Source organism: Rattus rattus, chromosome 4 (genome assembly GCF_011064425.1).
Source record: "Rattus rattus isolate New Zealand chromosome 4, Rrattus_CSIRO_v1, whole genome shotgun sequence".
Classification (NCBI taxonomy): domain Eukaryota; kingdom Metazoa; phylum Chordata; class Mammalia; order Rodentia; family Muridae; genus Rattus; species Rattus rattus.
Genome location: NC_046157.1, coordinates 175,291,419 through 175,318,294, shown reverse-complemented (window position 1 = coordinate 175,318,294; position 26,876 = coordinate 175,291,419). Strand labels below are relative to the sequence as shown.

Here is a 26,876-nt window from a genome sequence, read left to right as displayed (position 1 = left end):
CACTGAAGCGATCTTCATAGCATGAAACATTTACTATTAATGTGATTCCACTTTTCCTTTCAGGCGCGATCACTTCAACAATTAGTGACTATTTTCTAGTTTTCATGCTGTTTCACCCAAAAGCCTTCCGTTAAGTGCCTGAGGAGTATGCGCATGCGTGCATGGGCGGGGCCTGCGTACTGTGCTGAGACTAGAAGATTGCCTGCCGCCATCTAGTCAAGAGAAAAGGCCAGTGGCACACACATCTGGTGTGAAGTCTTTAGTAGTTTTCCTTGCATTTGCTCCTCTTGTGGGCCTTTACCCCTAAACTGGCAATGCCACAGGATGAAAACAGAGACGTCGCTCTGGCATCTGCTTGCAAATCTCTCTTGTGTCTTTCGTTTGTACCGCTGCAGTAGAGCTGAGGGTTTTCACGGCTGTCCTCCTTAATATGATTTACAGAGCCTGCACAGAGAGCATTTGGCAACATCTATTTTTGGTCTCACTTGCAGAGTCCTAATTTGCATCTCCTCGTGGGTCACCATGGCCTAAATTGATCTGCACTGACCTAGCTCATTTTAAATCACTCACGGTTTGTCTGTATGCACACAGAACAAAACACTTCCTGTGCCTCAGAGGCTGCAAAATCAATCCCAAGGAAATTAAAGCGATCTGGATGAGTTCTTCAAATACAAGTGTGCTCTGTTGTTTTGTTCAAAAATGAGAGGAGTCTCAAAATAAACTAAAACGCTGTAAGCTACTAACAGACTATCTAGGTAATATTTGCACCATTTGCGTGTGATATGAAGCACATTTCCCGGCTTAAAATGTGATTAATATTCCATTATTCAATTCATATTGTCTTTTATTGTATTTTTGAGCATTTGTCAAATTTTTGGCACAAGGGAAAATTTTTATTTCACTACAGCCGTAAAGGTTGAGCTGGTACTACAAGATACTGTAGCTACCTGTCCTTGGGAAGAGACATGCAAAGAAGTGGCCAATATTGAATGAGGCTCATTTAACCAGTGAATGGTAACAGTAGGAAATGTCTTTGAGTATTTTAACATTTATTTGTAAATAAATTTGTCTTTAAATAAACTACTGAACTGTAAAACAAAAACTTATATTACTTATTATATTTACAAAAACAATGCCATACTTGGAAATATACTGCATTCGCTGAGACTTCTGCCTAATATATATTTAGTATTTTTTTATAAATAGCTATTCTAATTATAAATAATAAAAACTATAAGGAAGATAAAGGGATAGAAGGATTCCTGAAAGGAGACTCAGTGGAAGAGATCAGGAATTGTTCCGTCGGTTGAACTGAGTTAGCTAAGCTTTGAAGAGGAAGCTGCTTAGGACAAGGAAGGAGGAGAGTTAGTCCAGGAAACGAACAGTGTTAAAATTTTAAAGCAAAAATCCAGAGTCACAGAGTTTCTGGAAATAAAATTACCTGGGCATTTTCTAATTTAAAGGAAGAAGCTTACACAAAAGCACGTGAACCATAGACTAAGCTTTTCCCTAAGAGAACAGAGAGCTAAGGAAGCAGAAGGGTGAGCCACTTACCTGAGCAAAGCTATTTGCACAATCACACCGTAAAGTAGCAATGGTTCGCTACGATGAACACGTACTTTTATTCCATTTCAGGCAAGCGCGGTATGCCTTGTCTGTTGGCCTAACACGTGGTCACTCGGTAACATACACTTCTTGATCTTTTGCCTCAATCTTTTCCTGGGTCCATCATGCCATTCCTCTGGGTAAGGACAACGAAGGCAGGCATGTATGGATGGTTGTGGAGTTAACTGACTCAGGTTGGAAGGCTACTCTGTTGCTGGGACCTGACAGGGCTGTATGCACAAGACAAACACTTAAAGGGTTCTGACACGTTCCTTGCAGTTTGGGCCTGAAGAGCGCCATCTATGGACCATTGCGTGTACATCCAGAGAGTGGTCCAGGGCACCTTACAGAAGCTTGGTCATCGGCATCCTGCATCCGCTCTGTTTGTCAGAACCCACAGCCCCTGTTGTGATAAGTGGGTGCTCTAGTCATTTAACTCTTAAACATTTAGATCAATCTCCTTTTAGATCAATCTCCTTGCCTCCCAGCTTTCGTGAAGAGCATAACAGAGTGAGTGCTAGCTTTAGCATGACAGACCTTGCAATAGTTTGAGAGGTGAATAAAATCTAGATATTTGGAAGAAATCAGAAAATTTTCAAGATTAAAAAAAAAAACCAAAAAAATCCAAATAAACCAAAAACCAAACCAAACAACCAAAAAAAACTGAGGAATTCCAAACACAGTTTGTAATGAAGGCTGACCTTGAGTTCATGATCCTCCTGCCTCAAATCCTGAGTGCAGGAGTCCCAGCTGTGACGGATGTACCCAGTTTGTCTTCTCTGTTTTGAGTTCATATTTTCCTTTGAACCTGGAGATCTCAACTGGGTGCTCCATGCCACGGCTTTATTCTCATGGCACCTTTCTGTCCTGTTGGCTGCTGGTTACTCTGTTAATCTTCACGGTGACACTTGGTTTCCCTCCCACACATTCTCACCCCACAGTGGTTTTCTTCCTTCCATCTTTATAAATGTGTCCTCCTCTTTTATAGGTATTATATATCTTTGCCAAAAAGTATCAGGTACCAGTTTTCCATTCCCTTTTAGCAGTATTACAAAATATTTTTAGAATTTTTATCTTCTTCTTCACCATCTATGGAATCATGTGTTGACATTCTTTCTGTGCAATGATTTCAAGCCTTTTTGACAACTTTCTCCTACTTACTATGCCTATCAAAGTGAACTCTACAGAAGGGGTTCATCAGTAAGATGTATTTGTCAATGTATTTGTGTCCCTGCCTCCCACATTTATGTGACAGCGGGAGACCATTTAGATCTACATTTACGTGTCATGGTGATCGTCAAAATGCCTGACCTGTTCCTGAGCTCTTGGGAGCATTTATGTCTCACAGTTGTGTTGGCATCATGTGACTTTCCTGAGATGTCTAAAAACACCACCACCACTCCAGACTCACTGGCACCATTATAGAGAGGAAACCTGTAGATCAAATAAAAATTAATCCATCCAAGTCCAGCTTGGTGGACCATTGAGTTTATTGGGGTTACTTACAGGAACGTAGATGACTGAGAGGCATCTACACCACCAGGAGGTATCCCTGGTTACTGAGGAGTCCCATGCGATGCACCAAGGAGTTTCCTGGCTAACATAAGGGTAGCTACCCAACCAAAGTAAATTATTTACCCTTTACCATGTCTCAGAGAAGGGAGGAATCTCGTAAGGGTTCTTGAACCTTGGAATTCTCATGAGCCCCTTGAATCTCTTTAGGTCTCTGATGATCATGAGCTCCTCCCATATTGCCCTGAGGAAGAGTTAGTAGACCTTACCTCACTAATGTCCTATGAGACTAAAGATGGCCATGGCCATGTGAAAGAGAAGAAATAGCTCATGAGAATTAGGATGTGGCACACCCCCTATCTATTGTTCCTGGACCTCTGAAATGTCAGCAATGATAAATCTTACTCTGTCTTAAAGCTAGGCCCATTTCAGTCCCCCTGGTGTTGCTCTGTTTTTTCCTCCATGGACTGTTTTTTCCTCCATGGACTCTTACTAGTGATAAGTATTCTTTCACATAACCTCTACCCCTCAATTTTCTTCTCTCTGATTTTTAAATTACTTTATATCTTGTAAAGTCTGATTATAAATATGAGATACAATACAGGGAGGATAAAACCACCTCTTGGTGCTATAGCATCAGCCCCCGGGGGACTTGTGCCTCTGTTGTCTTAAAACCTATGCCTGTTTTAGATTCTGGAATCTGAAAAGTAGTTCCTTCACTTCTATCTAAATGGCTCTCATTTTAAGCCATTGATCCAGTGACTCCTAGATCATTGTATCACCCCACAGAAAGTCGAGCTTCCGGGTTGTACCCAGTTTTCAGCATGCCTGCCGTGACTCCGCCAAGCAGACTCTATCCAAGAACCCGGCTTGCGACGAATGAGAGTGAGAAGCCAAGTCCAGGACAGTCTACTTTAAAATAATAATTTGGAACCATGGATGCAGCTTAGTGGAGGAGTGTTTGCCTGGTACGCATGAAGTCCCGGATACAACTGCAAATGCAAAGGATAATTGTCAGACGTGGTGCTATTCACCAATATATCACCAATAATGTCCGTGCATCTTGTAACTAAAGAAACACACCTGGAAGGCCAGCACAGCATGATTGAGATGCAGAATATAACAGTCCTGGGTCACTCATGTGTGGCACCCCTAGCCGCTCAGTCCCCTGAAACCGAAAGTTGGGCACCATCGAGTATGCTGTCCAGCAGGGAGGAAGTCACACACCTCTTACCTCCTTCTGTTTCTTCCTCCAAATCTGTATAGTTGCCATGGCAATCAATAGCTCCTCTCCTACCATCGCCCTTCCAATCTTTGATAATGACCACCACCATTCGACTCCAATCGGTTCAGAGATGGTCCCACATCGCCGAGCACTTCCCGTTCAATCTGCACAATCATCAGAACAATCATTTTGAAACGGAATTCTGATCACACGGTTTCCCTGCGTAAAAGCCTCCGAAACTTCGAGGCGGTAGTCACGAATTCAGGTAGACTTCGTCTGAAACTGCCGCCAGACTCGGAGCCCGCGCTTTATCTGTAACTCCCGCCCTCAGAGCCTCCTTTCTCGCCTCACAGTTCAGTGCGGCAGACACATCCAGGCACGGGACTATCGGACGGCTCTGCCGGTACAGCAGTAAAAGTCCACACATGCTCTGATGGGATTTTCTTAGATAAAGGGCTGGACTCCAGAGAGGGCAGCTCCACAATGACTTCCGGTAATCTCGACTCCCGAGTGTACCTGTCGGTGTCTAGTGTGCTTCATCGAATGGGCACAGACTTAATTCTTAACTTCTAAGGATCAGAATGGGTCAGATGAGATGAGAAGAAACTTCCAAGGTCAGGTAATAAATACATCTGTAGTAGAAGTGCCCAACCTGAAGAAAATCAATTGCCACATTTGGAGCTGCTCTAAAGGACAGACAGAAGGAGCGATGTGTCTGACCAACAGCCAATAAGCCACAAGGCTTCCAAGAGTCTTACAAGTAAAGTCATAACTGGGTGCTCGCTTGACTGAGCTTTGAGATGGCTGAGGTACCTGGCTGCAGTACCTTTCCGCATTGTCCAATGTCCAAATTCTTGACCCAGAAAAACAGAAAAGATAAATGTCTGTTATTTTAGCTTGCTAATTTGTTATGTAGCATTATGTAACTAATTTATATTATCACAACCCAATCACTACCCAATGAGAGTGATTTTTCACCATGCCTACCACCCAACCAGAGTTTCCAATTGTCTTTGTACTATTTTATCCATAAACACAAATGATAGATAAGAGGTTCATGAAAAAGTAGATAGTTTCTTGGTTAACATTTTTTTTTTTTTCGGAGCTGGGGACTGAACCCAGGTCCTTGCGCTTGCTAGGCAAGCGCTCTACCACTGAGCTCAATTCCCAACCCCATCATTTTCTTTATGATGATGATGAAACCATGCACCGGGGCTTCACACCACTAAGTTCCTCTCACTGCTTATACTTTGAGAAACTTCTTATTGTGCTCTCTCAAATGAGGAATTGGGCCAGGAAACAGACAGGAAGGTAGGGTTGGTCCCAAGAGAAAATAAAAATTCTCTCAATAGAATATTCCCAGGGTGGCAATATCCTACCAGGCCACGAGAGCAGTGGATTTCAATGAATGCCTACAAACCAAACCAAAGCAAAATACACCCCCATAACAACAGAACAAAATAAAACTAAAACAACCTCCCTGCCACCCAAAAAAAAGGAAAAAAAAATCAACCAACCTACCAAACAGCTAAAGCCATTAAAATTCCACGTGTTCTTGTCTTTCAAGGCACATTACGTCTTCTCACTTGCGTCATACGTCATACGTCATACGCAGTGCAGTTCTCAGTGCCGCTCCACAAGTCCCGCTCTGTCTCCAGGTTTGCAGCTGGAGTCGCACTCTTGCGTCACCTGCTTTGTGAGACGGCTTGCATATCATCCTGACTGCATCTTTTGACGCCCCCCCCCCAACATATCACAATCCTGTTGTGAAAATCACATAGATTAGTGTCTACTCTTCAAGTAATGAAAGGGCCCCAGACACTGATCTATAAATTGACTTCGGAGATTGTCGACAAACTGCAGGAGGGCATTCACTGAGTGGGCGATGTGAGAGTGTCAGCAGATTCTGTTTGGCGCCAAACTGGAACATTTTATGTCTAGAAATAGAGAAAGAATTTCTTCCATAAAGCATGTATACAGGCTACTTTGCCCAACAATTGCAAAAAAAAATTCTTTTAAAGGCATTTATTATGTGTTTCTTTGTTGCTTCTGTGGGCTCTATTCAAGGTGAAGATACTTGAAACCTTCCAGCTGGAATTGTATATGGGAACCACTAGATCAAGTAACGCGAATGGCAGGGAATATTGAGACAGACACGGTAGAAGCAAGCGTCTTGGACAGAGCCCCTGGGACAGCTTTATTGGGAATGTCAGAAGTTCAATGACCCTGGGGTCTCCCTCCGACTCGTCCACATTAAGTAGTTACCAGAACATTGCTCCAGCTACTGCTGTTGGAGGGGAGAGAGATTAGAACATTTTTACTAGCGTCGAGTAGACTGTGATCTACAGACAGATTAAAAGCTAAGAATGGCACAAAGTCTCTGATTAGCTGTTATAGGAGATTTTAAAGTTTGGAACAGGTGGCAGGGAATATAATAGCCAGTTGGGAACAAATCCTTACTGGTCTACGTTTTTAACAGTAGCCAAGAAAACGGGTTTGCCGTTACTTCAGTTGTGGTGGTGGTATTTTGGGGGTTTCTTTAAATGCTAAGTTTCATGTAAAGTACTGTATAAACTTGAGACTGTACTTGGGTGAGCCAATTCAGGCAAAGAAAATAAAAGTAATATTCAAACTATAATCAGATATGATTTACAATTTGCACCGCTCAGCAATCCCAAGTGGAAAATAAAAATATTTAATTGGGATAAAGATCTTTCCCTCAGGTGCTCACTAAATCACGTAATTAAAAACTCCCTCTCTGAGAAATGCATGAAAAATTAAATCTGACAGGTGGGCTATTGAGTCTAAAACTCGTAGTTGAATCTGTCCGTGAAGATTTGAAGCACTTAGTTTCTAGGGATGACGCATGGTTCTTAAGGAAAATGAGTGGAAATGAGAGAAACGTAACTGAAGACTTACCAGATGGTTCCAGTCTCACTTTCTGAGGGCTCCGTGACCTTCCTGAGCCGCCTGTAGGTAAGGCATTGTAGACATGCTCAGAGGCTTCCAGAGCCTCGAGGAAGCTATGATCAGTTTGAATTCTGACTTCCAGTCTAATTTTCTTCAAACTATGCTGAGGGAAAACAAATACATGATTTGAATCCCCCAACACCCAGCCTTATAATCCAACAGTAAAATATGCATAAATCCCATAGCGGGGTGGGGGGAAAGCAGTACAAACACGATGCAGCCCTAGGTGAATCACACTAAGTATAGAACAAATGTGTTTCATCAGAGGGGAGAAAAGACTAATGATTTCCTATAGCATGTGCTCTGGGGCCGTGAGGTGGGAGCTGCGGCTCTGTGCGCTCTCTGAAGCTGGAGGATGCTGAGCTACGGAGGCATAAGATGTACAACCAGGATGTAATTCTGTGGGTCTGTGGACAAGTGCGGTCTAAACTTGGCCATGCTCGACAATATAATCAGAGGACAATTGTGCAGTACCCAACAGGCTTGGAGAGACAGGCGTGCTTCTCGCCGAGCCCAGGAAAAGGCACAAACAGAAGCCACAGGTAGATAGGGCATGCTCAGTACTGGGTGCACCAAATCGCACAACGAAGCCCTGTGGTGGTATCTCTGGCACGTGAGCCTAAGGATCTTAAAACAAAGATCAGAAAGACCTGGGCGTGCTTTCAGACGGTTGTGCCATGGCCTTGTGGAGAAGTCACAGAATCCAGTGAGAGCATACAGGACTTGCAAGCATCCTAGGAAATAACTGACTACATTCTTGGGGATAGATGGTCTGAGCGGTAGCATGTGAACTACACCTCTGGTAATTTGTGTTGGACCTACCCAGGCTCAAGGCACAAGCACAGTCCTTCAGTTTCTCTGTAACTGTGTTTGACATGTTCTGTATCCATCCAATCACCTATACAAAGATAACTTTGTATCTCATTTTGATTATTCAGGAAAAGGTACTCCAGATGTGCTTCATGCATGTGAAAATGTACTTTCTAATTGGCTTTTATATAGGTATGTACAAATTAATACTCCCACCAAGTGATGATAATAGTATAGTAAAAGTGAGAGGCAAATTCCTATGATCCAGATGAAGCAATATTGCTAAAACTGGAAACTCTTTGTATCTTTTTAGTTGATTAGCTTTCTCTTCATTGCAAAAGGTCAGATACTATAAATTTATATAATTCTTACATTTAAAAATTGTTTTCTTCAACTCTATGCATTCTTAAAACTATTTTTACTTGGTTTGAATATTTATAAGTAAAACTATACTATATATTTTCCTATATAAATTTTGTTTTACCTTTTTTATGTGATCTCACATTTTATGTGGTCCATTCATTTATTTTATTTAAATAATAACATATATTTTACATTTAAAATATTTTATATATTAAATAATGAATTATAACACTTTAAGGTACTAGAATTATATAAAAAGACAGCTAGTTTGCCTTTGTACTGTTGGTAAGATCTGGATTATTCCAGTTTTCCATTATTGTAAGATAGTTCATATGTGCAATGTGTCCCTTCCTTGCTTTTGTGTGGGTCCTTACTGAAGCCAGACGGTTCTACTTCTTAAAAACCTTCCCTCTCACTCAGATTCCTTTCTTCCTGTAGTTCTATCCCTTTGACAAATTTTCTTCATTACATCCTTCTGAGAAATTTTCTATTTCATGTGTTGACTCTTTCACTGCTAGCATTAATATGTAGGTTATTAGAGAATAGTCCATATAAGACCCCATTTTCTTATGAAATTCTATTGTTCTACTTTATTTGAATATTATCATTACACACACACTCTCTCTCCTTCTTTCTTCTGCAATGGTGGCAGGCAAACAAACCCATCACCTTATGTTCACCTGAAGCCTGACTAGCACAGTTATTTAAAAGCCCATGTTTACAGTTTCAACATGAGTTCTTTTAATGCATGGTGAAATTTGTATATGAAGAAAATGCAAAGCAATGGGGCCGGAGAGATGGCTCAGCATTTAGGAGCGTTTGTTGCTCTTGCAGAAGACCCAGGTTAGAGTCCCAGCACCTAAATAGTTGACAAGTGTTCTAGCGGATCCAGTGTCCCCATCTGGTCTCAACACTACACACGTGTGATGCTCAGACATCCAGGCAAAATACTCATACGTAGTAAAGAAAGACAGATTTAAAAAAAATGTGTAAATCCAGTTGACATTCAGTGCATCTACAACAGTTCCTTCTTCCCTTTTGTAACTTCATTACTGGGAGGTTGCTTTGTCTAACCCGATCTGATATGAGGTGGACCTACCTATTAATTCAAACCTATTTGTGATTCAACTATAACCTCAAATCACAGATTTTCATGAGACCTGAGTGAGATACTGGAATATTTATGAACGGTCTTTCCAAATTTTCAGAACTTCAAAGTTTGCCCTCTGTGGTTCGTAGGGAGTCCTCTGACCTTTCTCTGCTTACATACCAAGCAGCCCCTTGAGAGCAAACCTAGCTACCACCATAGACTCACATTTTTGTTGCTCTGGTCCTCAATTCTGGGCCGCTGATAGCTCTACAATCTAATTTTACATTACCAGTCCCTTGAGGTTTCCAAGTCTCTACTAACTTTCTTTCTAAACAAAACTCCCTTCCTTGAGTATTTTATTTCGGTTATGTTTTTTTTTTCCTTTTGCCCATAAAACAACTGTGTAAAAGCCCCTTTGGAGGCATACGGCTTGGAAAATAATGCTTATTCCCAATGGCCCATTTCTTGGAGGCCTTGGCAACTCTTGACCTGGCTGCTTCTGTGGGCCATTGATGTTTTAAAACAGTTTTATTAAGTAACCTTTGACCTAGTTGTCTCTAGAGGCATCTGTCCTCTTTAAGCCTCCAGTTCATGGTGACAGAGAAAGAGCACAAGGCTCTGAGTCGTATGTCAAGGAGTGATACCAGCTGATCTGTGTGTGCTGTCTGCCCCGTGTCCTGACAGAACCATAACTGCCAGGCTTTCCGAACAACCTCGCCATCGCTCACACCTTCTGGGAAGCATCCATGTCTATTTCCCATCCTTGATATAAGAACAAAACTAAGTCACAAATGGGACTTCATTTTCATCCAGCTCCAAGGTCTATTGGGACAGCCATATAAAACCCATCTTTCATAACCTTGCAGCTCAAAAATTGTATGGTACCACTTTAAAGCAGTTTTCTAGGGTCCTACCCATGTCGTCTTGTACTCCATTGAACTTTTGGGTGACAGTATCCAGTGCTTTCCTTTTCCTGTCTCTATATCAGTCTTCTGACAGCAGCCTCTTTGTGGTGGACATTCGTTCAGTTGACCTGGAGAGCAAGTGAAGTCCATCATCTTTGCTGTGTCTCAGGGTTTATCTACACTGGCCCTCCACACCACTCCCCAGATGACGTCATCACCCTTTTGCAATCTGGAGTGTGTCAGACTGAGTTATCCAAAAGATGCTCCCCAACCCCAACTCTCAGTGCCCGTGAGTGGGACTCTACTTGGAAGCAAAAGAAGTCTTTTCCAATGTAATCAATACAGGCTCTGAAGATGAGACCGTCCTGGGTTAGGCAGCTGCACCAAAGAGAAGATGTGCTGGACGTATCCAGCAGGCAGATGCGACTCTACTCAGGGACAGTCAACAGGAGGAGGTGCTTGAACTCAGCTTACTTGAAACAAACAGCAGGATAGCGTCTAAGCTGGTGGGAAAGTGTGGGAGAAGAATTCAATTAGGTGACTGTGACCTGTTAATTAACTGGTAACTTATCCAAGGCTCCCAGACTTCCCTCAGACAGGCAAATGGGGGCTAACTTCACAGATGGTTTGTACATTGAGGAAGAGCTCCAGGTCATCGAGAAGGACATCTCAGCTCAGATGAGGTTTACATTTCAAAGGGCTGAAAGAGAATTTAGAGTTGATGGCCTGGGGGAAATACTTTAAGAAAATGGAGGTTAATAGCCTGTAGCCTAAGACACCCATTTAAAGTCTGGTAGACTGAGGCAACATTAGAGCTATTTTGGTTGCATGAATCTTAAATCTAATGATAGTATTCCTGTGCACAGAGGAAGTGGCCTTGGGAAGACAGATGCATGAGGATAATGTATTGGATAATAGCCTCAGCCAGGGGATAGCAAGGATAGCTAATCCCTTCAACAGAAGCACATCCCCTGCTGGGGTTATTAGAAGAACTGTTTCTCGGGTATTCTGAGCTTTTGGGCTAATATCCACTTATCAGTGAGTGTGTACCATGTGTGTTCTTTTGTGACTGGGTTACCTCACTCAGGATGATATTTTCTAGTTCCATCCATTTGCCTAAGAATTTAAGTAGTCATTGTAGAAAGAACAATATCAACCAACCAGACCGCCCAGAGCTCTGAGGGACTAAACCACCAACCAAAGAGTACACATAGGAGGATGAATGGCTCCAGCCGCATATGTAGCGAGGATGGCATTGTCGGGCATCAATAGGAGGAGAAACCCTTGGTTCTGTGAAGGGTCGATGCCCCAGTGTAGGGGGTCAGGGTGTTGAGGTGGGAGTGGATGCATCCTCATAGAAGCAGGGGAGGGGGAGGGAAAGTGGGAGAGGGGGGAACCGGGAAAGGGGATAACATTTGAAATGTAAATACAGAAAATATCCAATAAAAAAAGAGAACTAACTGGCAACACTCCAGACCATGAAACAAAGAATTACAGGAAAAGTGTCTCCACTTCTCACTTACTATAAAATAGTAGAATTCTGCAACTCATTAAAGACTCATTATGACTGCCCATACTTTTTGTTCATTCCCGAGTCCTGTAGATGATAGAATAAGCTAAAAGCTGTGGCTTCCTCTTTTACATTATGTTGATAATGACATTTCAACACATACCTGCACAGTGTTTGATGCATACCTTACCTCCGTGAGATAGCAAATATTGTTCTCCATATTAGGGACACAGTGACACGATATGAGAGAAGCGAAGTCACGTGCTTAGCTATCTTTGTTATTTTACCAAATCTACCCATTCTCACCTTGCCTTGAAGTTACTCTTATTCATGTGTTTCTTTTGGTGCAAATGAGTCGACACCACAGATAAGCAGACCCATTTAAGTTTTCCCTTTAAAAGTCCTTTGAGCATCATATAACTTGCACTTAAAATTTTTTATGTATTATTTAAGTAGGACTATGAGACAACTTACTTTTAACCTTTAAATAATTCCTAAGATTCTACCTAACTCTTCAGAGTGCTTAGTGTCTTTCTCTGAACTTTGGAAATGCCCCAGCTTTCGTGGAATGAATATAGTTAACCCACATGTCAGCCTCTGTCTGTCCTCCAACTCCCAGCTTTCTAGAGCCACAGTTTTCTTTAATATTTTAATAGCAGCGAGAAGATCGCATCATTTCTCAGCACTACTGGTTGGGAGAGAACTCCCTGTTCCCAGTGCCGTGTGGCTTCCTGTGAACCACAGATCTGCTTCATTGTGCAGCCCATCTCCTGAGATCCTAACTCTTACTGCAGTGGGCACCGATGAGATAAACTGGTGCTAGCTTAGAAAATATAGAGGGTTGAAGCATCCTGAAAGATTCCCAGGTTCACCCATCAAGTGGGAGACATACAGGCATTGTGGGGTGTTTACTGACAGTGTCTTGGGCACGTAAAAAGAAAACAGACAGAAATCTCCTTGGTTGGGTCGCTGTTCAGTAAAACATCAAACTCACATGGGCTCATGATGAATGTAACATTACAACTGAGGTAAGTGCAGGAAGAAAAGGTCTCTGAAGGATCCGATACTACTGAACTGGGCTTGAACTAAAAGCGCTTACCCAACGAACATGGAAGAGGAGGAGAAGAGAAGAGGGAAACAGTTGACAACATACACAAACAGACAACCTTGAGGGCAAGAGTCTGCTGAAGAAATTACAAGTGAACCTGTGGCCTGGACATACATAGATCTAGGGAATTAGACAACTGGTAGTCATAGTAAATGGCTTTCACAAGTACACAGCACGTGTCAGCGTCCTAGATGGTAGTTGATGGGGAGAGAGTGAACAGTTGGAAAGTCCAAAGTCTCTTCTAAGATTCTGAGATTAAGGCAATCTCTTAATTGCAACCCTTTAATGATGATGGTGATGATGATGATGATGATGATGATGAGGATAATAATAATAAAGCAAACTACATACTTCCAACATAATGGCACAGGGTATAGATTATCATTCCAAAAGGAAAAATGGGGAAATCATGATAAAACACTGGACCAAAGCAAGACTGAAACCCTGCAGGGAAAACGCCAAATCCTGTAGTTCTAAGTCAGGATTCAAAGGGACATGGAAGGGTTTAGTGGGTCTCTTCTTCCAGCTTTGCTGACTCTAACACATTTCTCCGTCTTGGACTGGTTCCATTCTGTCTTCACGTCTTCTGCCAGGTATCCCACGGCTCTGGCATCTACAACACTCTTGAGTTCTCCAACACCATCCAGGCTTCACCACACAGCTTCACACATCAGCCTCTCAGGGACTCCATGCAGGGAACTCCCCTGCCACACGCCTCAGCAGTTTTCCTTAACGTGAAGGAGATTCTAAAATCCCTTTACTACTGACTCATCATTGACTCTAAAGCCAGGACTGCATGACTGATGCTGCCAATATCTATTGGCTGCTTGGGATGGAGACTGGTCCTCCCCTTTAATTACATTAGCCTAAATTTTGATTTGTTGCTCTTTCCTTTATTGAGTAAACTTTAGGCATTTCCTTTCATAAGCTGGAAGCTTAGCTGGGTGTGGTCTTGCTTTGAGGGCACCATACCCTTGATTCCATTTCCCATCAAGCCTTTCTCTTAACTTCTCATCTCTTTGAGCACAAGACTTGGTTCCAGCATTAAAATTCCTCTTGCTCCTTTTCTCTTCACGTTGTACATTTAAAAAATGTTTTCATTTGTATTTACTTATTCACTTACTTATTTTTGGCATTTCTATTCATTTTCATCATAGATCTGCATACCAGGGCTCACTAATAATCCCAAGCAACAGAGTCAACATTAAGCTATCTTGAAATCTTCTCTGCCAATAGAATTAGTCTACTCCTTTTCAATTTAGCCTCAGGCAGATCCTTCAGACAGGGCAAAAGTAGCCACATTCTCTGCCAAAACATCACAAGAATGGTCTCTGGCTATTTTTACCTATGGGCCTCCATAGCTCACAATGTTTTCAGCTGTCTTCCAGTAGGGCCCTGTTGTCAGTTTGTGGAAAGAGCAACCCCATTGTCTTGGCAACAGCCTAGGTTGTTTGGGATTGTCTATGGGACCCTTTAAGGCAACCCCTTTTGTCAACTGGATAAAACCCAGTCTCTGGTACTGGAAATTTTGTTTGGTGATGGCCATTCAGGACTCCATCATTATTTGGAGACTTCATTAGGATCACCTTTATGTATTTTATAGAGTTTCCACTGAAGTAGATTTCTATATCACCTCAATTCTAGCTCTCTTTCTACTCATTCCCCACTACAGTTCTGTCTTCCCTCCCCCTCCCCACTGATCCTCACATTTGAATCTATTCCCCTGCCTCCAGTCCACTATAAAATCTATTCTCTTTCCATCTCCCAGGGAGATCCAGATGTCTCCCCTCCTTCCCCCAGTCCCTTCTTCTATACATAACCTCTCTGGCTCTATGGATTGCAGCTTGGTTATCACTTACTTAACAGCCTGAGTCACAGTCATTAGGCATAAGAAGAACTAACTGGAAGTGGCAAGGCTTTTTGAAACCTTAAAAGCTCACCTCCAGTGACATATCTCCTCCATCAAGGGCACACCTCCTAATTTTTTTTGAATAGTTCTAAGAACTGGGGACCAAATATTCAACCAAATAAGCTCATGGGGCCATACTCATTCAAACCACCACACTGAATAACAAATTCCAAAGATGAGGCATGAGTCCAGAGGAGAGATGGTGATGGTTTGAAGGGGAATGAGTGTTGTGAAGGTAGTTGGAGAGCTGAAAAGCATTTACTTAAGGATCGAGCAGTTCTGCAAAGGGATAATGAAAAACAAGAATGCAGAACTTGTTAGAATGATACGGGCAACAAACATGAGAAAAGTAATGTGAAGTACTCCAAACTAATGGACTGATCAAACTTCATTTTGTGATACTGAAATTTCTCATGAATTTTCTCTTTTTGGTCTCTTACCTAAGCTTTTTCCTTTACAATTTTTCTTTTCTCCCTCACCCCTCACCCCTTTCCCCACCTCATTTGTTACATATTTCTTACTGTGCACAATTCTTTCCTAGTATCTGAAATAGTAGAATTAGTATGTGGGTGTTTGGCTCTAAATCTGCCTTAATTGGGGACCCAGCTTCATAATAGCAACAAATTTATAAGCTCTTGCTAAATTATCACAGTAATATGGTTAACTTAAAAATATTAGACTCACATCATCTTTTCATAATTTCTTAGGTCAAATTCTTAGGTTTGGGCATCCCTTGGAGCTTTCAAGCTGGTAGGGTCCTGTGAGAAATGACAAGTGTGTTCACTTCCCCACTGAGTACAGCTGTATTCCAATATCTTATCTGTCCTTTGTGCGCTTACAGCTCATTAGCTACGTCTCAGCTGTAGAGTTTGCATCTGCCACAAGAGGATTATCTTTTCAGAAGATTACTATTTTCTAGTTTTCATTGTACAATCTCATGTTTACTCTCAAAAAATGTTAGTTATGGTAATCCAAAATGACCTTGACAAACTAACAAGTTAGTACACCAGTAATCTATCAGAGTAAGGTTAATAAAGCAGTGTCAAGATGCTTAATAATTAATTGTCACTTAAATATGTCTTAAAAAGGATTGCATCTCAACCTAATGCTAGACATTTTTTTTGTGTGTGTTTTTTTGAAGGGAACATCCTTCTGTGTTAGAATTGTCCATGTTTCCGTATCCAGATTTCTTCACCAAGGCGGATAAGAAATTGGAAGAAGTCATTGACCATCATGTAAGACTGACTTTTTTTTAATTAAAAAATGAATATAGTTACATTATTTTCACCCTACCTTACTTCCCTCCAATTCTATCCCTACTACTCTTCAAATTCATAGCCTGTATTTACTTAGTTGTTGATATATATGCATATATATCTAAATATATAAATACAGCCTGCTCAGTCTGTATAACATTAAGTATATGTACATGATCTCAGGGCCAAGTACTTTGTATTGGTATTAGATAAATGATTTTGGGTCCCTTCTCCAGGGAAGACTATTTTCCCCAATCTAAGCATTTGTTAATAACCTGTTTTTGTTGTTGTTGTTTTTTAACTAGGGTTAAAAGCTTATGATATTTTCCCTTTTGTATCAGCAAGCCTTATAGTGTCATCCCTGTTTAGATCTTGCTTAGGTAGCCATGTTGATGAGACTTCATGGGTATAACTTCTCAGACATTCTAGAAACAATATTCATTCTCTTATCAAATCACATAGACTAGCAGAGTGGATTAGAAACAGGTTCCTTCCTTTTACTGATTCTGGGAAGTATTTGTCTTCAAAGATGGACACTGGCTTAGCGTCAAAAACTGAACATAGATCTTCCAAGCAACCAGGACCAAGACGAAGCCAGACATTGTTATCAGAATATTCGACAAAATAGACTTCAAACCAAATCCAGTACAACTAGATCTACACTTACAGATTAATTATGAAAAAAAAATAGTGATTCTACTACTCCCATCTTTCCATTAGGAAGTTCAACAGAGAAACATCAAAGGACACGATGGATCAAATGGACCCAACAGACATTAATACCCTACCTCCTAGGTAGCTGGGCAGGGAAACACTGGAATTCAATGACACTGTAGATCAACAGGACTTAGCATACATCTATAGAACATTCTACTCAAACATCACAAAATACACATCCTTAGTAGCACATGTGACATACTTTGACTAAAATAAACCACATATTAGGACACAAAGCAAATCTCAAGAGATAGGGGAAATTGAAATAATTCCTTTTATTCCATGTGACCACAGTGTAATTAGACTGCAACTCTGCAGTGAGAGACGATGGAGCATACGCACAGAGAGTAAAGAATACACCATTGAATTATAAAGGGATGAAAAGTAAAAAGGGAATTGTATAAATATGAATATACAAAACCTGTGAATGCAGTGCTAAGAGAGAAATCTTAAAGCTCTGAGAGAGAGAGAGAGGGAGAGAGAGAGAGAGAGCGCATGCAGAGGAGAATTCTGAAATCAATGACCTAATGTACCTTAAGGCTGAACAAAACAAAACAAAAAATCAAATCCAAATCATTGGATACAAATAAATAGTAAGATCAGGGCATAAATTAGTGAAATAAAAATGAAGCAAATAAAAAAATCACTAAAACAAAAAGTTGGGTTTTTTTTAGAAGATAAATAATTGGAAAAAATCTCAGATAAAAACACCAGACTAAAGAGAGAAAGGATCCATATCAGTAAAATTAAAGATGAAAAGGAAGACATTATAAGATACCAATGAAAACCAGAAAATCATGAAGAAATACTTTAAAATTTTATATTCCACTGAATTGGAAAATCCAAATGAATTTCTAGATAGGTATGACCTATCAAAACTAAACCAATATGAAATAAATAAGACAAGCAGACTTGCAACAAATATAAACATAGAAATTATAGTTAAAAATATCTCAATTTTATAAAATAATGATCTCTAAATGGAATTTAGTTCAATCAGATCTTCTAAGAACTAGGACCAATACTTCCCAGATTATTATGCCAAATAGAAAATGAAAGAAAACTTTCAAACTCTTTTTAAAGAACCAGCATTATTCTAATTCTAAAACCAGAGAAAGACATGCCAAGAAAAGAAAATTACAGACCAATCTCTTATAAACACAGACTCAAAAATTCTCAGTAAAATACTTGCCACCTAAATTTAAGAACATAAAGAAACCATTCATCTTGATCAAGTTTACTTCACTACTCACATACAGTTTCAACAGATGGAAATCAACATAACTCATCCACACAGTATTAATGACAGAAATCACATGACCATCTTAATAGATATAAAAAAGGTCTTTGACAAAACCATACATCCACCCCTTCATAATAAAAGCTATGGAGAGCCTAGACAATAGGGAGCACATCTCAACTAAATAAAAGCAACATTTGGAACACATGTAGCAGATGTCATGCTTAAATGGAGAACTTGAAGCATCCCTACTAACAGAAGGACAAGGCAGGAGTGCCCAGTTTTTCATGACTATTCAATATATATTTGGATCAATTATTTCCAAAAGGATCAAAGACCTCAATGTTAGATCTGAAATTCTGAAATTATTAGAGGATAATGTAGGAAGTACACTTAAAGATAGGGACAGGCCTTTCAAATAGGACTCCATTCAGGGACTAAGGCTAACAACCGACAGATAGAAACTCATGGCATTAGAAAGCGTCTACACCGCAAAGGAAGCCTGCAAAATAGGGGAAGCCCTATGCCAGCTCTATACCTGATAGAAAATTAGAATGTAGAATCTACAACGAGCTTAAAATCTAAATATCAAGTAAACAAATGATCTACTTAGCAAATAGTTTAAGGGACTGAAGGTAGCGTTCTCCAAAGAAGAAACACGAATGACTAATAAACACTTTTTAAAAAATGTTTACCATCCTTAGCCACCAGAATATTAAATTCAAAGTGGTTTGATATTTTATCACACACAGTCAGAAGGACTATTATTAGAGAAATAACGAAGTATGAACACTGGTGCGGACGATGAAAACGAACTCCTTTAGTCCCTGTCAGTGGGAGTGTAAACTGGTGCCTCCCCTGTGGGAATCAGTGCTCACAGTCCTCAGAAAGCTCAAAATGATGCTGCTGTATAGCCCAGCTCTACCCCTCTTGGGCATATAGCTAATAGTCTTTATACCCTCTATGGACACTTCTTCCCTTCCACGTTTATTGCTGCTCTAATCACAGTAGCAAGGAAATGAAATCAGCTTAGATGCCCGTCAGCGAATGAACGGATGGTGACGACATCATATGGTTTAAACATAAACATATCAAGTCGGAACTCATCTGGAGTTTTCCTACCTGCTAAATAGACTTAATAGCACTATAAAGTGCTATAAAGGCTATTTTAGGGGGAAAGTTATCAACAGTGTTATACTGCTATGAATTCCATGAGCTATAATGATCTGTGCCCTCTAATGCATTAGTGGTATGATAGTTACGTGAACAACCAACCATTTTCTGATTGGAACTAAGGCCTGTCTCATGGAGAAGAATACATTCCTGGTAGTCAACCAGGTTAAGAGCCAATGGCTGGGCAGGTCGTAGACCATAGGGAAAACCTTATGTTTTGCCAAGTGCACATGAAGTACTTGTGTTTATTTACATATATTAGTGATGTACTCAACCTTCTTACTACACTGGGCAGGGGCTGATAAAGCAACTCATAACTAGTCAAACTGCCAACAACAGGAGATGGAGTGTTCAGGGCAACCACATCAGCCCTTCAAGGTCAAGAGAACATTGTTGAAGATGATCAGACACAGTGCCGATATTAGCAGATTGTGGGGAGATCAGCCCTGATAGATATACCTACATCATGGCTCCTACACCTTTGACCTAGGGAAGGTTGCAGAAGAGGAGAAGAATGAAGATTGTAGGAGCCATAATGCCAGGAAGTTTCCTGGGAAATTATCTCCTAGATATGACTACTACATAAACAAGATCAGAACAATGACAATATTACGGAAATGTTAACAAGAAAGGAGAAGATTCTGTGGGATTTCCCACCCTTAGGCAAAGAACTACAGGCCACTAAAGATTGCCAATGGAAGAGGAATCAGCCTCATCCATTGTTGGTTATCCAATGAAAAGTGACCACCCTTAAAACCATATATGTACACACAACAAAAATGAAGTCAACATGTTGCATTTTTTAATAAATCTTTTTTTAAAAAAAGATTTATTTAATATTATAAGTACACTGTAGCTGTCTCCAGACACACCAGAAGAGGGCATCAGATCTCATTACAGATAGTTGTGAGCCATGTGTGGTTGCTGGGATTTGAGGTTAGGATATCTAGAAGAGTCATCAGTGTTCTTAACCACTGAGCCATCTCTCCAACCCCAGCATGTTGTATTTATATACTTGTGCATACACACACACACACGCATACACACAAGCATATATGTATATAATATTAATAAAAAGAGTTGAGAGTAGAGTGGAGACATAGGAGGGATTTGAGAGATGGTATCCCAGAGGGATGAAAGTGTGTGTGTGTGTGTGTGTGTGTGTGTGTGTGTGTGTGTGTGTGTGGTGGAGTGGTGTAATCTCTTATAAATAAAAATAATATAAGAACTTAAAAAATAAGAGAACTAGAGGATAAGGAGATGCACAGGAAAAAATGTCTTCTGGCCATGTCACAGGTATTAAACTCATGTTGCCATGGTTGCCTGCACAAGACTTACATGAGATTGGGCACATTTCATTATGCGTAGGGAAGTAGTCTCTCTACGTCCTCTCAGATCCTTGAGGGACTATTGGCTGCTGATAATCATTGAGTCAGGGTGTCAGGTCCTCTAGTAAACTGCCTTTGCTCTAGTAAACAAGTTCTGACCCACACTTGGGCAAGAGTCTGGTTAACCTCAGAAGGTCACACACAAAATGTAGACTTGAAGTCAGGGTGGGAGAACTTATTGAGGAGGAGGGAAGAGACAGAATGAGGCGGGAATGAGGTTTAGTTAACAACGACTGAAATTGATGTAACTGTATGAGACAGGCAAACAACAAAAACTTCAAAGGCTAAAAATAAACTGTAAGATTTAACATGTGAGAAAAAAGTATCTGTTGCTATTGAACATTACAAATTGGTAAATTAAATGAATTTCAGGTTTTGCACATCATGAATGTTTTTGCTACAATTTCCTGTACATTTCATCCAATATATTATTTTCTGAGAAACTGAATATTTAATGTTGATGTTCAGGTAACATCTCAAGGAACATGACAGTAACTTATTTCCTGTAGTATTAAAATCGAATCAGGTCTGTTATAGTTAAGCCCTAGTTTTGCCTCCTAATCCCAGGCTCCCAGAATTTACAAGTACACTGGCCAAATAGCTAGGCTCTTCTCTGACTAGATAGAACTTAAAATATCCCATTTATTCTAGCCTACGTTCTGCAACATGGCTGGTTACGTGTGCCTAGGCACCATATGTAACTTGTCACATCTTTTTGGCAACTCTTCTACCTTCTCCTCCCACAGAATTCTTTCTCCTCCCAGATATCCCATTTCTATTTCCTGCCTAAGCCATAGACCTTTTAATTGACAGGTAATGTATCCATATAATACACAAGATATTCTCTCCACAAATCTCCCTTTTAGTCAAATAAAAGGCTCTTTTTCTTTCAAATGTAACAATTATGAAAAGTATAAGGCATGATATATATTTACAATGTCCAGTCCATTTATATTTGGCAATTTAAATGTAGTGTTCTATCTTCTGTCCTGTCTTGGGGAAGTTCAGAGTTCTGTATCTAAATCACTATCTTAACCTGTATTACAATTCTAAAAATATCTTCTTAAATCCTCAACAATTTAAGCTTAGAGTAAGACTATGACTATATAGTCTTCAATCCTATCAGAGACCTGAGAAGGAAGTAAATATTACTTCAGTTTGTAGGAAATGCAAGGACGCAGCTCCCAGAAATTATAGAAATGACAGAAATAACTGACTGCCTTGACAGTCCCCAATATTCTCTATAACACTGGAGCACCTATCCTCAGCCTTCTGGTCCCAAATATCTAACAGACCTTTTAAGAATCAGGAATTATGAAGGATTTGCTTGCCCCACCTTGGCAGAACTTGCAAATTGACTTCTCTGTATTAGTTTGTCCTTTCTAAACAGCATTCTGTCTGCAGATAAAGTTAGGGCATTCTCTTACACAGTGGCTAGCTTGCCACAATTGAAGCAACCCCATATGGGGGTCTTTTGATGTTTATCATCTTCTTCCAAGTTGAATGGGGTGCTGCCAGGAGCTGATATGTCTCAATGTCAGGAAACCCTTAAATTAAAAAAAAAATCTTTAAATGTCATATTCTTTGCATCTCTGAGATTTTTGAAGGCCATCTATTCATAGCACATCTGAACAAGCAAACATTACCTGTCTCCCAGCCACCTATTATCTGTACAACACAGGATGTACATTTAAATGTTGATCCAAGACTAGTAATTTGATATGACCATGAGTTTGACTATCTGACTCTTTTTTTTTTTTTGACTTTTTTTTTGACTATCTGACTCTTAACTTGCATTGCTTAATTATTTTAAACAGTTTGTAATAGCAGTCACTAAAGAACTGGGACTGAATCTTGTATTCTAAGATGAGTTGTATGGGCATAACAACTATATAAAAGTTAAAACATACAAATATGTTATAATAAATTAATTTTAAATCTGTATCAATATACAAAATTGTATCAGTGTAAGAGAATGTAACTTCAATTTTGCATCAACATGTAAAGATCTCTACCAATGTAGATTATGGCTATAAAATTCTTTTGTTTAAGAGTAGATTTAAGGGGTTGGGGATTTAGCTCAGTGGTAGAGCGCTTGCCTAGCAAGCGCAAGGCCTTGGGTTTGGTCCCCAGCTCCGAAAAAAAGAAAAAAAAACAGTAGATTTAATAATCCATCCCTATTTGTCAAATTTTTAATAATATTACTATATTCTCCTTTCTCTATTCAACACCCTTCCCTTTAGGATGGGGAAGAGAAAAGGAAAGAGAAAAATCCCTGAGTCTAAGCTCCCTAATTCATTTCCTTCCTGTCCAAGACCATAATTATTTGTAAAGCATTCCCTAAAATGACACTATATCTATAATTCATAAAATGACCAAAACCATCCACCCCAACTTAAGGGACTGGAATGACAGCTTTCTTATAATTGCCTTCTGCTGAATTGGAGTGAAGTATTCCTGTTTGGGGGCCCACAAGGAAATTGAAAAATTTTTATGTTGAGAAAGTTCAGGACCGTCCCGCCTGGAACAGTTGGAAAGGCTGGATGAACCAAGGTCATCTGGGATTAGCAGTCCTTTCTGAAGCTGTTCTAGAAATGAATCTCTGGAAAGAGCATCAGTTGAGTCAGGATCAGTCAGGGAGCTGGAACAGCAGGTCATTTCATCATCACCGAGGGTGAGTGTTGTTAGGGCTGCTCTCTTGGTGTTTCGTTCCATAATATATAAACCTCATAACCATTATTTAGTTCTATAACAGATCAGTTAAGGATGAACTTTTGCTCCTAGTTTGAGCAGGTGAAAGACTGTCTTTGTTTAGGAGCGAGTTTGCTCATATAACCATATTGTGATATAAATCTTCATACGTGCTGTACAGAAGGATGGCACGATGAATCTAGAGGACTCTGTAACCAGCAGAATCCATTGGCTATGGGAAGCTGAAGTTCTGGCCAGAGGCATTTTTATGTCTCAGTCAGTCAGCACTGATCCTACGTAGAGGGATCAGCAAATCATGTTACCTGTCCTGCTTGGTCTTGTTGACCTCTTTCTTTTTATCTGTAGCCAAGATCTTCAGGGGGCCTTCCTCAATCAAATCTGATCCTTATTACTTTGGAAGGAGTCCAAAGCCTTTTCTTCTTTTCTGTTAACACAAATACAGAGCCTCTCTCCCACAATAACATGTGCTTGATGCAGCAACCCAAAGCCATCAAAAGTATAGATTGATTCAATTCAGCAGCCTCTAGTTTTGTTTAGGTATGCTCTATTTTGACCTCTCTCATAGAGGATTTGTAATGCCATTATAACCACCAAACTTATAACCACCTTCATCTTGATAATTAAAACAACTTAAAACAATTTACGTTTATTTATTGAGTAAGAGTTTCTCTGTGTAGCCCAAGCTGACCTGGATTTGTATGTAGATGAGACCAGCCTCAGATTCACAACAAACCTGGCTATCCTTGCCTTTGTCTACTAAGCACTGAGATCAAAGGCCTGGATTTACTCATTCATTCATGTATCTTTAAAAACATTTATTATATCAATCTCCACTTATTTCTCCCTTCTTTGGGGATTAATATCTCTGTAAATATATTTATATCTATGTCTGTGTCTGTGTCTATGTCTATGTATTCTTTCTACTCCCAGATGTCCCACCTCTGCCTAAGCCATAGACTTTTTAATTGACAGGTGATGCATCCATACAATACACAGGATGTTCTCTCTACACAGGTCATCTACTATATACATATATGTACCATTATTAAACAGGTCATATACTATAAACACATGTGATATTATTGAGCAGGTCATCTTCTATAAGCATATATACTATGCCTCAGTTTTAGTGTTTACTCACATGAGTATTTAAACATTTTGAAAAACTCTACTCTTGTAGTAAGGTTGCATGGCAGGCTGTGAGTGTTAAGCTGAGGGTGACAGACAAACACAAAAAACAAAACAATGAAACATTGCAGATGGGAGTCTTAGGGGTTTCCAGCAGATCATGCCTGGAGTGACTCTACACCAAATAGTCCACTTAGTCTGAAGAGGGCTTACTACTACTCCTTACACCCATTTCCTCTGTCAGCCATGTTAGCAAAGGGTAAGTCGCCCCTGGTGTTTAATGCTTCCCCATCCTTAGTTCCAAAAGTAATTACACCTTCTTAGCTTTCTTCATGTCAGAATTCCCGTCTGCTACAGTGCAGAACTGCATGGCTGGTAATTTCAGGTCTAACCTTATTAGTATTAAGATTGAACCCTTTACTTTGGGATTGTATGCTTTATACAGTTTCTTTTTCCTTCAGCTATACCTTTCATTTCATAATGCTGTCATGGGAATACAAGCATTGAACCTGACAGAAAATACACTGGGATGTAGAAAGAAACCTTTTTTCTTTCTTTTTTTTTTTTTTTTTTTTTTCGGAGCTGGGGACCAACCCAGGGCCTTGCACTTGCTAGGCAAGCGCTCTACCACTGAGCCAAATCCCCAACCCTGCAGTCTTCAAATATGCTAGAGTAGAAGAAACTTGAGGGACACCCCTGCAAACAGTAAGAGGAGAACGACTATAGCAGTGGGCATCTGAAAAGCTATTTTGACATGTGCTTTCTCCACGGAAAAGTAATATGCGAATGAATTATTCTCTCTGTCATAGTGGCAAAAAGATATGGAGACCCTAAAGCAAATAGAAGCCGTGTGTGAGGCCCAAAAACGGAAGGACGAAGAGGAAAAGGAGAAGATTCGCTTTCAAGAAATTATGAAGCAGAGAGAAAGGAAGCTGAACAAACAAACCAAACCCTATGAAATAACTCCGCCAGAAAAAAAAGAGTGACCCAGAAAAAAAAATGTGGGTTCTGCCAGCCGGAATCCAGCGCTGCAACAAGCGCCAAGTGAGCTCGGCGTAAAGGAGCTTTCTTAGCGTCAGCCTGCTGCAGCCATTTTGAAAAAGAAGCTGCTCTCTTGGTACCCGTTAGTAGTCACAGCATAGTCTTAAATTAACAGCCAAGTCTTCATCACACGTAGGTGAAGTGGTTTCGCCAGCTACACCCATTCTTCCCTCAGCGGTCCTTCCCTTGCCCTAGGATCGCTCTCCCAACCACTCTAAGCTTTGACATTCTCTGCACTGTGAGAAGAAAGTGAAACGAAGCCTGATTGACGAGTCAGGACATGAGGTGGCGGTGTGTGCGAGAATTTTTCTTTAGAGCGAGAGTGAACACGGGATTGAGCCCCTAGAATCATTCCTATTTGAATAAAGAAATTAGGACGGCTCTGGAATCTGTATTTTATCGTCGGAATTTGAAGAACTAAACCCCACTTGATAAATGGCGGTACATAAGCAAGTCCAGAAAGGCAAGTCCCCAAGGCCAGCGTGATGTTTGAGGGATGGCCAGAGACACCCCCGAGTGATAGCCGTTTGTGTTTGCCACATGAGCTTATGAGACTGGTTTTGAAGGAGCCCAGAAAGATTGGTACTAACCGCCCAAGGCAGTCACCCCACCAGGAATTATTTTATAAATGGTATTTCATTTCACCTGAGATCCTCAACCCATGGGCAAGGCTGAAGGGTGGAGCCCTTATGGTGCCTGAGGCTCCTTTTTGAAGCTACAGATAATATATTTTTAAATTTCACTTCAACTCACACATGTGGTTTGGTAATACTCAAGAGGCAAGTACTTTATTAGGGACGTCAAATGTGATACAGGTCAGAGTGGTACCCCAAATTAGTGAAGGGTCCTGGGGAATGACCACTCCATCTAGAGGAACACCCTACACTTTCCACACGTGTATGCACAGCACTGGGGCTTTTCCGAGTCTTTCAAGTTGGCTGCATCCAGGTAAGATTTCTTGTTAAAGCAAAGTTACCGCTTTCCAGAGCTGGAAAGTACTTTGGGGCTTGAATTTGGAAAGTGGGCCACACATTTATGGTCTGTATCATGAGGTTCGTAGGTATTATTTTTGGTGGTGGTGTTGTTCATGATAACAGTAACCAAAGGGAGAAGAATGTGGTGGAGAGAGAGAGAGCGTTCTGTTTCCACTCCCCATTTACCTGGTTCACAGTCACGTTTCTTTACTTATTCCCTCCTGTCCTATAGGAAACCTC

General features: G+C 40.4%; 1 protein-coding gene across 2 annotated transcripts in view; it reads left to right on the top strand.

Moving 5' to 3' along the window:
- The window catches only part of Tmem232 (transmembrane protein 232), a 218,003-nt gene extending 191,960 nt beyond the window's left edge, over positions 1–26,043 (top strand). The window contains exons 12-13 of one of the 2 annotated variants that reach the window (XM_032899639.1): positions 16,149–16,242; positions 25,431–26,043. In XM_032899639.1, coding sequence (XP_032755530.1) covers positions 16,149–16,242; positions 25,431–25,607 — 271 coding nt within the window. In that variant the 3' untranslated portion in view covers positions 25,608–26,043. The remainder of the gene's footprint in view (positions 1–16,148; positions 16,243–25,430) is intronic. The other variant, XM_032899638.1, reaches the window with a different exon arrangement.
- The last annotated feature ends 833 nt before the right edge of the window (positions 26,044–26,876 follow it).